Raw genomic sequence first — 13,719 nt, 5'->3', positions numbered from 1 at the left:
GACTTCGTGAAGGAACATCTTGAGAAGCTGGATACCTTCAAGTCAGCCGGCCCTGACAATCTTCACCCCAGGGTACTCAAGGAGCTGGCGAGCATCATAGCCCAGCCACTGGCATGGATCTTTGAGAACTCCTGGTGCTCTGGTGAAGTGCCCGAAGACTGGAAGAAGGCCAATGTGGTGCCTATCTTCAAGAAAAGGAGGAAAGTGGATCCGGCAAACTATAGGCCCATCAGCCTGACTTCTATCCCAGAGAAGATCTTAGAAAAGTTTATTAAAGAGGCCATCCTTAATGGACTGGCCGACGCCAACATCCTGAGGGATAGCCAGCACGGGTTTGTTGTGGGTAGGTCTTGCTTGACCAAATCTCATTTCCTTCTACGACCAGGTGACCTATCATCTGGACAAGGGAGAAGAGATTGATGTCGTATATCTTGACTTCAAAAAAGCCTTCGATCTCATATCCCATGATCACCTCTTGGCAAAACTGGCCAATTGTTGCCTTGGGTCCACTATGACCCGCTGGCTGGGAAACTGGCTCCGTGGTTGGACCCAGGTGATGGTAATTGACGGAAGTCAATCGTCATGGTGCCCTGTGACCAGTGGGGTCCCCCAAGGCTCTGTCCTTGGACCCATATTATTCAACATCTTCATTAATGATGTGGACATTGGAGTAAGAAGCAGACTGGCCAAGTTCGCCAATGACACCAAACTTTGGGGCAATGCATCCATACCTGAAGACAGAAGGGCGATCCAGGCTGACCTGGACAGGCTCAGCAAATGGGCGGACGAGAACCTGATGGAGTTTAACACTGAAAAAAGCAAGCTTCTCCACCTTGGGAGGAAAAATCTGCAGCATCCTTATAGGCTCAGCAGTGCTACACTGGCTAGCACTACGGAAGAAAGAGAATTGGGGGTCATCATTGACCACAAGATGAACATGAGCCTGCAATGTGATGCTGCAGCTAGTAAAGCAACCAAAACGCTGGCTTGCATCCATAGATGCTTCTCAAGCAAATCCCAGGACATCATTCTCCCCTTGTACTCGGCCTTGGTGAGGCCATAGTTGGAATACTGCATCCAGTTTTGGGCTCCACAATTCAAAAAGGATGTGGAGAAGCTTGAGAGAGTCCAGAGAAGAGCCACGCGCATGATCAGAGGTCAGGAAAAACAGACCTTACGACGACAGGCTGAGCGCCATGCGGCTCTTTAGCCTGGAAAAGCACAGGCTCAGGGGTGATCTGATGGCCACCATAAGTTTATCAGGGGTGACCACCAGTATCTGGGGGAACGTTTGTTCACCAGAGTGCCCCAAGGGATGACAAGGTCAAATGGTTATAAACTATTGCAAGACCGATTCTGGCTGGACATAAGGAAGAATTTCTTTACTGTCCGAGCCCCCAAGGTCTGGAACAGCCTGCCATTGGAGGTGGTTCAAGCACCTACAATGAACACCTTCAAGAGTAAATTGGATGCTTATCTGCTGGGATCCTATGACCCCAGCTGACTTCCTGCCCTTTGGGCAGGGGGCTGGACTCGATGATCTTCCAAGGTCCCTTCCAGCCCTAATGTCTATGAAATCTATTGCTGTAAATCACTTGGGGTGCCTGTTCACGAGCCATAATTACAGTATGGCGGAGCAGCCTTAATTAACTGAGTCTGCCAGAGTGTGGTAATTACTGTGATCTAGCCAGCCTCTGCGTCTCATATATCACCATCCCCACACTTCAAAATGGTGACAGGGTGCTTTAACTAAGCTCATTCAACAAGTTTTAGACAAAGTGCCTCTGCTGCCATTTTGGGGATGCTGATACACAAGATGCTCCAGGCACTTCAATTAGCGTGGCTCTTGGATGCCTTTCCAGACATCAAGATATGAATTGCCCTAATATACTCTGGCTTCTGCCAAAGCCCTAGTCCTGCAGTAGGTTATAGTCACACTGGGAGAACCTCATACAAAGAAGGTATATTCATAGATGTAACTGCAAGACCATGGTCTAAACCCATGCCAATGCATGTGGCTTAAATTTTTTAGAACTGCCCAAGTTATTCAGGGCAGTTTTTATGACAAAATGCATCTTACCATCCCTGTTCCAAAGACGGAAAAAAAAAATGCTTCTACCTAAGGTACCTCCATTTAAAAACAAACCCCCCCAAATCCACATTTCAAGATTTGCTGCTTATACAAATTTGAATCTTCTAGTATATAATGGACATGCTTAAAACAAAATTAAACAAAACATCATTCAGGTTTCATTTGTTTAAAGACTGAAAAGACTTCCTATTTTATGGGCCTTGCTTTAATAGGTGCTTATCAGATAAAAATACTCTGGAATGTGTTGATCTGAACAAAAATATTCAAATTTCTAAAATCATTAAATGCCTTTTCCTCTCGAATCAAAAATTTTCCTTTATGTGCATTTTAAATGTTGACATGCAGAAACAGAAGCAGCAGCCAAGTTCTAGAGACATACTATGGAATATCATTTTAGAGACTAATTACAAAAACTTGTTTGTTACTGGGTACTGAACTCCACTTACACTATAAATATTCCACACAGAAACCGAACAAACATCTTTTCAACCCTAGCCCACTGATGAAGTCAGGTAGGTTGCCAACATTCATCCTAAAGCTGTTCCACTAAGCCACAAAACAGATCTGAGTGCTCTGCTTGCACTTTTCTCCGGTATGGTCATTGCACCCACTTTTGATAATGTAACACTTGCGTATGCCAATAAGAGCTGGGACACTGGATTTTTGGTGATGTATTTGTTTGTTTTTAAAGGAGGTACTTAAGACCATACACAACTATAACTGGTGTCTAAACCTATCAAAGGAGGTTAAGGGAGCCCTTAAGAGCAAGGTTATCAGTAAGCTTCACCTCTGCAGCCTTAAGGTTTCAGTGCAACATTAGGAAGGGGATAATTCCTACAGAATTTACAGTAGGAAACACACAGGATATGGTCTGCATATGAAAAAGGGCTCTTATTGAGGCTTAGGAGTCAATAATCCTGTAGGTCTCCTAATCGAAATGCAAGCTGTTTCTAATAAATAGCCTTCCCTGCCTAAAAAAAAATATAAAACCAGTTTGAACTGGGGACACCAGTCTCTCCCTGTCCACCCCCGGCTCCCTCCGAACCAACCTGTTATTGTAAACTTGGGAGTTAATCGTCCAGCCATTTCAGAAGCATGACTAATAAACACAAGTTAGGAAAACACATCTAAAAGATTAAGTCTTTTTTGACCAGTCTTTCCTACTTGTAAGCAACCTGGTGACTCCAAACTCCCATGGAGACCCCACGGATGGTGCTGACACAAGTGCAGGCATGGCACACTGCAGCCCAGAACTCCTGAGTGCAAGAAATCCACCAGCCTGAGCCTCTGAAGCTTAGATTACAGGCACAAGTCACTGTTCCTGGCATTTTTCTTGAGCTTGTCTGGGTCTCTAATTACTGGCAAGGTTGCAACACAACATACCTCAGATGCACTCCAACGCTTTATCAGTGCTCCCCCCGCCCCCCATTTTGAAGCGTTTATACACCTACATATGCACATAAATCAGTGTTCTGCCCCCTCCCAAATCAAGCTGGAATAAGCACACTGAAAATGTAAACACTACAGCAAAACAACTCTGGGAAGGAGTTTTATCCTTCTAAAATGAAACAGGCAGAAGGGTGGTTCTAGCAGGCCTCAAGGCCTATAGGTCTAAGGTAATGCTTCTCAACCTTTTTTATACTGGGACCCATTTGTAGCATCGAGGGCCAGTCCCAACCCAGTGCCCCTCACTCTCAATCCAGTGTCCCCTGCCCTCAGCCCCGCAGTGTGTAGGGCAGGAGGAGCACCAAACAGCCCCTTGCAGGCTGGAACTCTGCCAGCCTGCAAGGGAAAAGCCAGTTTCCCATATTTTTCTCCTTGCCTTTTTAATGTTTGTTCACAACCCTTTCATATATTCTTGTGACCCCCTTTTGTGTTGCGACTCATGGGTTGAGAAACGCTAGTCTAAGGTATTTTATTTTATTGTACTGTATGAAGCAGAACTCTGGGATGCTGAGCCTTTGGTCCACCCAAAATCCAAAAAGATTTCAAATTACTTTATAAAGCAGCTTTCATCTCTACTCAATTCTACAGTGAGGGGAAGGGGGACTCAGGCATTCAGAAACCTGACTCATACATGTGAGCACCACCCTGCCTGCCACCTCAAGGAAATCAGCCCACTTCAACCTTTGTCTGTGTTTAATCTGCATACTATACACACAGAGCAGCTTTTTATACAAATAGACTTTTCCACCCAGGGGGACCCTTACATCTCTCAGTTCCCCTGTGCAAGATGAAATTTCTTTTCTATCTGGGAGACATTTTACAAATATTGGGGATTTTCCTTTGCCTGAAGACGGGCATTTGGGGCAGAAAGCTTGCAAATAAGGACATTTTTTGGCTACTGTTTAGTTAGCCTAATAAAAGATATTGCCTCTACCTCAAGAACTTTGTCTACCTTAGCTCAATTAAGATCTCAAAGATACTGGATGAATCTTAGATCTTTCACACCTACCAAATACCCTAAGAAATGCATTTTAGAAGTCTCTCCTTTGCCAGATAAACCCTTGTTTGGATAGTTAAACAATATCTATATTGGCCTGTAGACAAGTGGCCTGGGACATGTGCTAAGAGTCATTGATCCAACAAAACAAAATTTAAGAATTAAAGATGCCAGCATGCAGAGATTTGCTGTAGTAAGACCATCTCAAACTACCCCTTTTGCAAGATGAATAAAGCACTCCTTTGGCCTAGAAACCTACCTGTCTGTGGTACAAAATATGAGTTGCCATTACTAGATTTAAGATTCACTCTAATGAGATCTGCAACTGTCATGGGCAGGTGCTAGTGGATTCTATATTTGGACAGAGTACGTTCTTGCAGCAAGAATGATAGGTGACTTAAAAAAAAATAAATCACTATTTGTGGTTTTGTTTATTCCTTGAAGAAATAAGAGGAAAATGGCTCTCTCTAGTAATAAGACATCGTAAATACTGGGCTAACAAAGAAAAAACAAAATCTTGCTTCTTTAACAATTCAGAGCCTGCCATAAACTCCTTACGTGTACCTGCATTACTTTCACAAAGAATAGGGGCCACAATCAAATGGAATTCCTCTGCTTGTCTTATTATCTACTGCTTCATTTCAACTTTTCTTTTATACCACTACACAACATGTTCCGTTTAATTTACTGTAAACTGGTTAAATGGATGATCTTACCATACTTTTTCAGCAACTATGATAAATTATACACATGTTATTTTATTACATATATAATATTAATATTCATTTTATTGTATTGTTCTGGAAAAAGCTGTAAATAAACTACTCCTACTGCTTTCCCAAATTACTTGCCCAGTACTCCTCAGGCTGACTTTCATTTAGTAGAGACTGGGACTGAACATACCATTCAGTACATTGCAAATTACAGTCAAAGGCTCATAATGAAGTAGAAAATCTCTCTAGAAGCTTGCTTTTCTTACACATGGGTAAATTGTGCACAAAGTAAATTGTACACTACCAGGAACTATTAAAGGAAGATGCACACAGAAAATTTCAGAAGTACCCTCATGCAGCGATCTCTGTGGTTAAATCAAGAATGACACTGAAGGATTCTGAATTGATTCACATTCAATGCAGTTCAGCCACAAAAAGCTTGAGCAAAATAAGAAGCATTCAAAGCAAGGCATAATGGGAAAAGTGAATGATCATCTATAATTTAAGAAATCTTATTTGTGGGAGGAGAACATAAGAAATATAAAACCATAAGTTTAAAATACTAATTGATTTGTTTTAAATACAATCCTTTGATAACTTTCACTTGGCAGGAATTAGGTTACTTATGAGAGACCATTTCTCCCCATCCCAAGAATAAGTCTTCTCTAGTGGTGCCAAAGTGCATCTTCCCTCAATTAAAGATAAATAGAGAGACAATTAACACTGACTTACTGCTTCTGATTTGGGAGGCACTGGAGGTGGAGGTAGGGAAACATCTGAAGACTTTTTTGTTGTTGCTGCTAGAGTTCCAGGCATAGGAAGAGATGCATTACCACATTTTGACCAAAAAGAGCTTCTGTAATTGTCACATTTGTTCTTCTCACTTAGCGAACGAGTAAGAGGCTGATCACTAGGTTTCCCAGATCCCTGGTCCAGCCACAGTTCTTCATAAGGAAGTTCTGGTTTGGCAGGCAGACACATTGATTCTTCAGTAACTTCAGGAAAAAGATAGTCACTGCTACTGTCACCAGAGTCCTGATACTGAAGGGTGTCATGAGAAAAGAGGGCCCATTCATTGCACAAGTCCCTACACCCGTGAAGGTTCACTTCGCTATTTCCATGCAAATTGTTTCCGTAAACACAAACGGAGAGTCGGTGAAAAGACTGCGTTAGTTCATCCCGGGCATAGCTCAAAGAATTTGGCACATGATTGTGCCCAGTGCACCGACTTTTTTTAGGACTCTTACAATCTTCATTCCAGTCAGTTTTCACATCTCGCACTGCACGGGAATATTCGTCTATATCAAACTGTTCCTGGCAGATGTTAAACCAATGCTGGACCAGGGTATCATGCCATAGCTCCCCTTTCACAAGACTGTCCGGGAGGATGAATTTTGGAAGAGTCAAATGCAAGGGAAAATGCACTGGAATAACTTTGTTACCACGCAGAACACAACAAACTACAACAGTCTTTGTTTGAATGTTGACGAATTTGTACTTATGGCCCTCACGGATAAAATGCAGGTCATATGGGTTTCTTGGTGTGGGGCTTGGCACAGTTACATTGACTGGCAACCTTGTTTTTTCTACTATATTGCGAATTGTGTGCTCACCCTCTTGCATCTGTAACTCCAATGGACTGCGGGTGCTAAACCTGCCCTTACACTGGAAAGGAAGGCTTATACTTTCATTGGTCCTATGGTTCATGCAGATGAGGCATGGCATTTTACCTCTGCCTAGCTTACTGATAGAATTAAGTTTCCCAATTTTCTTGAAGATGGTGTTGAGTCGTGACTTTTCCTTAGAAGATTTTGCATACAGGATTTCTGCTTGTCCCATTAAAGTGAGCTCATCCCCAGTACTGAGGGTAATGTTGTAAACTTCTGTGTCTTCGTTGCATTCACCTGAAGCCACCTGAAATAGTAATACAGAAGTACACTTTTTATCCAGAGAAGATAACACCTCAATTCATATCAAATCTAGTTAGGCTGAATTAGATAGTGAGATGGAAAATAATATTTAGGAAAACAGTATAAGCTACTTTAGTTTGAATATCTTAGCGAAGCAAATACAAGTGATTTAGCATAAAAACCTAAGTTACATTTCTAGCAGGGATAACACATTCTTATGGTCTTGCTTGAGATAAAGTAGTCACATAGGGCATATGTAGATGAAACAGGGGCCCTAAATTGAAGCGGTGGGTTTTTAGAACACTGCTTCAATTTAGGGCAAAGTAAACCCCCATGTCGTGTACACCCGTCTTACATCTGCCTCTCTGGCGGTGGGGAGGGGAGGGCAAACTGCTGGTGAGCGGAGCGGTCCCTGGGCTGCGGAAGGGCTGGTGCTTCCCTGCGCGGCGGCAGCAGCACTGCCCCCCCAGTGGCACCTGCCCGAAGGCACCTGGCTCGGGTGGTCCTGGGAGGCACTGCAGCCATGGAGGGAAGGACTAGGTCCCCGCGCAGCTCATGCAGACAGGCAGGCTCCCAAGGAAAAAAGTAAGAGAGATCAGGCTCTCTCCTTTTTGGGTTTTTTTCCCCGTCTTCAGTGGAGCCTGCTTTCCCGGGCTGCTGCCAGGCTGCCTGCACAGTCCCTGAGCCGCACAGAGCCTGGTGCTTCGCTCCACAGATATAGGGCAGCAAACTAAAACTCCTTGGAGCTGTTTTAGTTTGCTGTGCCCCAAAGTCATTTAAGGCGCATTACGCCGCTGAATGTGCCACAGCGGCTGGAATTAATACGCAATATGCCGCCAACACATGCAAACACCAACACCATTAAAGCGGTGCAAAAGCATTGATCCTGCTTTAAAGTATCGTGCACACACACCCCTTGTTTCATCTACACATGTCCCTAAAACTTATTTAGCTTGCAAAAAGAATGAAAATACATGCGAGTAATTTATAAGAAAGAAACAATATTCCACCAAATTCAACAACAATCTGAAAATTGTAGAGTAGATTTGAGCGGTGCTGTTTCTCCTGGATATTCAGCCATCCATCTCTCTTGCTTCTGCTGCTTTCTGACACTTACCTACAATATTCTTGAATACAGAAGGGGCAAAGATTATCTATTCCCAGCAGGTTCCCTCTTTAGGAATCAAAAAAAACCCTCTTATTGCTCCTCTCTCTTGTCATCAGGAAGTAAATATATCCCCCCTCAGCCCCTTCTGAAAAGGAGAGGGGAAGGATTAGATAACACCAGTACAGGCATACTGGTTATTTCTTACTACAGAACTTTAGGAATCAAAAAAAACCCTCTTATTGCTCCTCTCTCTTGTCATCAGGAAGTAAATATATCCCCCCTCAGCCCCTTCTGAAAAGGAGAGGGGAAGGATTAGATAACACCAGTACAGGCATACTGGTTATTTCTTACTACAGAACTTGTACTTAAAAGGGGGGGGGGGGGGGGGGGGGAAGGATGCCTAAGGCTTGAATGCTCCTGAAGTCATTCCCATAAAACCACTGAATTCACACACTAACATCTATTTTAGATACCCATTCCATCTCCCTTATGTCTAGCTAGTGTAACAAAATACCTTCCCTTCAATGTGGTAACAGAGCTTGCAGGATCAAAACACCTTTCACAAAGTAAGGTGTTTTAAGCAAATACCACAAGCCTATTACAGATATCTGCACTATGCAGCAGACTCTCAATAGCAGGCACACTAAGCAGGGATTTCACATTTTTAAGCTATGCAAAAATAGCTTTTCCTTACCAAAAGTCCCAGTTCATGTGCACAGTAAAGTTTTAAATTCCAAATTCTGAAATCTGGCAAATAGCTGCTATATAAAAATCATGAAAACAACTTCCTAACCTTTTTTTGTCATCTCTATCTGTCAAATAAGTGAGAGATGCTTTCAGTAATTGCTATTCCCCTTGAAAGAAAATCTGCAATTTGTCCATGTTTGTAAAGGTGCTTCTGTAGGTCTTTGGGAGCAAGTATGCACAACGTGTTCAGTATAAGCATGAAGGCTACAGGTTTCAGTTTCAGTGTTTCCTGAGAGGAAGTTATTCAAGTGCTGTGTTATCTAAACAACACTAATCAGTCTAATCCAGGAAACTGCCAGGATTTTATTGTACATAATAGTCATTCACAGTTTACACTAGCAGTCAGGAAACATTTTGAACCATTGACATAAAAGTGTTCAGTCTTCTGCTGACTGAGGTGCCATAAATTCATTACAAATTGATGTTGGAAACCAATTACACAAGGATTCAGGATTAAATGACTGGACACAGTTCTGAATTCAGTGAAGTTGGTAGGAGTTAAGAGTACTTTGTAGCTAGAGGTACCCTATAGCTTTTTTTTTCTTTTTAAACATTCACACAGAAAATGAATTCTAATTCCCACAGAATTGCATAGCAATATATATTGTTTGTTTTGAAGAGGCAAGGCATATAATGAGAAACTGAAGACTTGGAAAGATAACTATTATCTTCCAGCGTGTTTTTTTAAAGCACCAATGGGAGTAAGGGAGGCTGTTGTTATCTACATTTGCTAAATTGTTACTTCGATAACCTGTTCCCTAGAGACGTACAAACAAATAATTGAGGATACCAGGAAATATTTCACCTATATCATGAGACTAAGGTAATTAACCCCTCTGGCTTCTCCATGAAGAAATACTATTATGGATCTGATGAAGTGCATACTTATTTTTTAGTGATGCCAGGTTCATTTCTTAAGAGAAAAAAAAAGTAGAGTTTAAAATGACCAGCAGTGAAAAGATTATTAAATTGGGCAGGCAGGTCCATTTCTTTAAAAGAAAATTAAATCTTTAAACTGAGACACTTAGAAGCAACCGTTCCATAGCTTTACTGCATACATGCACATGGCTGATCTAGTATTTAAAACTGAATTGGAATAAGAACATAAAATTGTTAAAACGGTAGGAAAAATAAATTATGCCTGGGCTCAAGCCTGGCACTGACTGAGTAAAATATTAGTATACGAGCTTCGTTTTGAAAGTAAAATACAGGAGGGATCAATTGTAGTCCAAGACTATCATAAAATAAATCAATCACTCACATGTTTTAGCTAAAGAAAGCGAATCAAATGTTGAAATCATACTTGAAACCAGGTCCTACTTCATTTATCAGTCATCAAATGCACTCAAGAGTCTCATCTACCTTGCTCAAGCCTCTGAAAAACTGTTAATAGAAAAGGCAGGTGGGTCCTCTTCCTCAATGCTGCTTTTTTGTGACTTAGTTGTAAGTTTAATGTGTCAGCAGGGTAGAATAGTAGATGCGTTAGTGGAATTTCAGGGACTCAAGCAAGGTGGAATAGGATCTGGCCTTTGGATTCTGTCCACAGAACAACTTATTAAGGTGAAGTTAAAAGCTGCTGGCAGGTTTCAGTGGGCTGAGTGCAACTCCACCACTGGAGTTTGGGTTCTCAAGTCTCTGCTTCTTCTATGCCTACACTTAATTTGTTTGATTTGTTTAAAATACATCAATTTATTTACATATATTCTACTTTAAGAAACATGGAAACGTGTTCTGGGATACACACATCTATTGTTAGTTAAACTGGCTGCACTTACATGAGACACTTCTATGTAACGGTTACTGTGCATTTATTTAGCACCTGAATAAACACTAAACAAGTACTAAACGAATGTACAGTAACCGGTTAGTGCCGAACGCTGTTCCTGTGATGCTACTGTGCAGTACTGTCACTTCCCTGTTTTTGCCACGTAACACTACTGCACAATAGTATCCGGCTACTGGACAGTCAGCATCTCATGTAGATGTGCCCACTGACTAACAAAACCCATGTCCTACTTGCTATATCATTTACTATTGCATTAAAACTAAGTTAGTATGAAAAAACCCCACAAGTTAGAATTCAGAAGTAGACTTATCTTTCAGGCTAAAATTCTCAACTAGAAGTGGCAAAATTACCTGGACTCTGTCCCTGTAGCAACATTCTGGGAAAAGCACACAACCTTATTCACAAGTATGTCGTATAATCTGTGACTATGGAACTATAATACTTTATCTTTAATCCTATAGGGTACCTGGACACAAGCGGGGAGGCTGCTCTGATGCGCTACAAGTAGAGTGCGTCAGAGCAGACTTGATTAATTGAGTCTGCTGGAACATGGTAATTATCATGCTCCAGTAGCCTCCTGCATCTCGTGTACCAGCATCCCCATACTTAAAAATGGCAGCAGGAGCACTTGAACTAAAGATAACTGAATGAGCTTTAGCTCAAGCGCCACCACAACTACTTTAATGCATGGGGACACTGATATACGAGATGCTGCAGCACTTTAATTAGAGTGGCTCTCGGAGCCGCTCTAATTCAAAAGTGCCACCTCCCAACTCTGGAGTACATGGAAAAGTGCCCATAGAGCTTGCGGCTTCTTTATGGTCTTCTTTATCATTACATACACATAGAATAATCTTCTATGCATCACTGGATCCAGCTAGCTTTCAATATAATACGGCATCACATGCAGATCACGACAGGAGCAGATTACACAAAACAAGCCAGGCTCCTATGATGACAACACAAAACACTTAAAAGATACAAAACAAGTTATAAAAGCCAGAATATACTATACTCTACATGTGGAGAGTAACCTAGTGTCTGTATGGGAACAGTAGCATGTACTCTAGGCTACTTTTACTCTCTCTCACTATCATGCCCTCTAAGGTCTGACACCTTGTTAAATACATTTCACAATTCTGCTGAAAACTGTAATAATCCAGAGAATGCAGAAAGAATAAACTCAGAGCTGCAATATCATTATCATATTTACTTGATAGTAAGACAACCCTCCTCCCCATTTAACACTGGGGGAAGCCCCTCATTTTTTAATCGAGTGCAAGGGTGGTGTGGTCCTGGTGGCTGTTGTGGTTCGGGCTGTGATTGGCGTTGTAGCCGCAGCTGCAACCTACCACACCCTGTCCTCTTTGCACCCTGCCATCTCCCCTCTACCGCTTCTTCTGCCTACCCCCCAGCCCCCACCCAATGCAGCCTCTGGTCCCCCGCCTGCCCCTCTCCCTTCCCACTTATTCTTGCTCTGTGTCAGCAAGTTTTGTCCGTACTGCAGTCTGAGACACTGAGCACAGTCCCAGCCCAGCCCCATAGCAGCAGCACACCTGCACAGCTGCTATGGGGGCTGCACTGGGACTGTGCTCAGTGCCCTAGGCTAGAACAGGGATGGAGCTTGCCAGTGTGAAGCAAAGGTAAGGGGGGTGGGGTGGGGAGGAAGCAGGGATCAGAGGCTAGTGGGAGAGGGGGGAAGCAGAAGCTGTAGGGGAGGAGAGAAAGGAAGGAGTAGAGGCATGAGGAAAGGAAGCCCTAAGACTGCAGGTGGGCAGGCAGGAGGCAGAGTTGTCAGGCATAAGCAGAAGGCAAGCTGTTTGACCTTGCCACAGCACAAGCACCCCCACTCCCCCCCCTCCCCGTAGGGGGGGGGGGGGGGGAGGAATTAAAAATGAACCCCCAATAGTTAGATATTATACAAGGACAATTGTAATAAATTTATCATTTTTCCATGTATTATAACTAATTATTGTGAGGTTTCCCAAAATTCAGAGTTGTCTTAGATTTGAGTAACTATGGTAAATTAAAAACCTGACTGAAATGCTCAAGTAATCTTTTATTAATAGCATTGCTACTGTGATAACAACAGACGTTTGTGTTAAGTTTGGACTTTTTTTAGCTTGCATTACAGTTGCTTTAGCTGTGTTAACTTAGCATAAGTGAGGCTAAGGGAAGTAGTATGAAAAGACTAGTCAGTCTTAGGACATCAAATCCTGCATAAGGGTTCAGGGTGCTCTCCCTCAATTAACAGGATGACACAAGCATACTCCTTTCTGTTCATATTTGTAAAAAAATTCTATTTAGTAATATTGTAAGTAAAATGGATTCTGGTGCTCTGAGCTGCATTTCTCTAGCATCTTTTGGTGAGGTTCTTATATGCAGGACATAATGAGGATCCAATACCTCTTAGAACTCAGTCGCAGAATTTGGGTAAGATCTCCATAACAGGCTGGCCACCTGTAAGAAAGTCTTAGGATTTTAAGTTGTAGGACTGTAGATTTCTGAAAAAGTACATCTATATCTATAGTGTTATTCTTCATTTGCTAGCAATATTCATAATTGGAGAATTCTTATAAAGTTTGCTTTTGCATTCACGTTACAGGAGAACTCATCTTGCATGAGAACAGGGGCTCTCAAAGGAAACCCTAAGATCCTCAAACCTATTGCAGGTGCCAACATAACTCCCAGAGACCCCAGTCAGAAGTCAGGAACCAAACTATGACTTAACTGTGTCAGACATCTTTGCCTCATCTCTCTTCTTCCTCCATTGCCTTCAGGTCAGAAATGGTCTTGTCCAAAGCCCAGCTCAATGAGTTTTCACTGTTCCCCTCCCAATTCAGTTTTGAATCACGTGTTAAATGTTAGTCTGGAGACCAAAACCCTGTTGCCTTGAATGAAGCTAAGACCAACTGAAGGG

At 42.3% G+C, this 13,719-nt stretch overlaps 1 protein-coding gene across 1 annotated transcript in view; it reads right to left on the bottom strand.

The window, feature by feature from the left end:
* The window catches only part of GAREM1 (GRB2 associated regulator of MAPK1 subtype 1), a gene marked incomplete at its 5' end in the record, with an annotated part of 32,369 nt that overhangs the window by 10,008 nt on the left and 8,642 nt on the right, over positions 1 to 13,719 (bottom strand). Inside the window, one exon of the mRNA XM_014526202.1 lies at positions 5,981 to 7,162. Within this exon, the coding sequence (XP_014381688.1) occupies positions 5,981 to 7,162 (1,182 nt within the window). The remainder of the gene's footprint in view (positions 1 to 5,980; positions 7,163 to 13,719) is intronic.

This window comes from Alligator sinensis, unplaced genomic scaffold (genome assembly GCF_000455745.1).
Source record: "Alligator sinensis unplaced genomic scaffold, ASM45574v1 scaffold548_1, whole genome shotgun sequence".
NCBI lineage: Eukaryota > Metazoa > Chordata > Crocodylia > Alligatoridae > Alligator > Alligator sinensis.
Note: the sequence above shows the minus strand (reverse complement) of the source record. Positions and strands in the feature narration are given on the sequence as shown.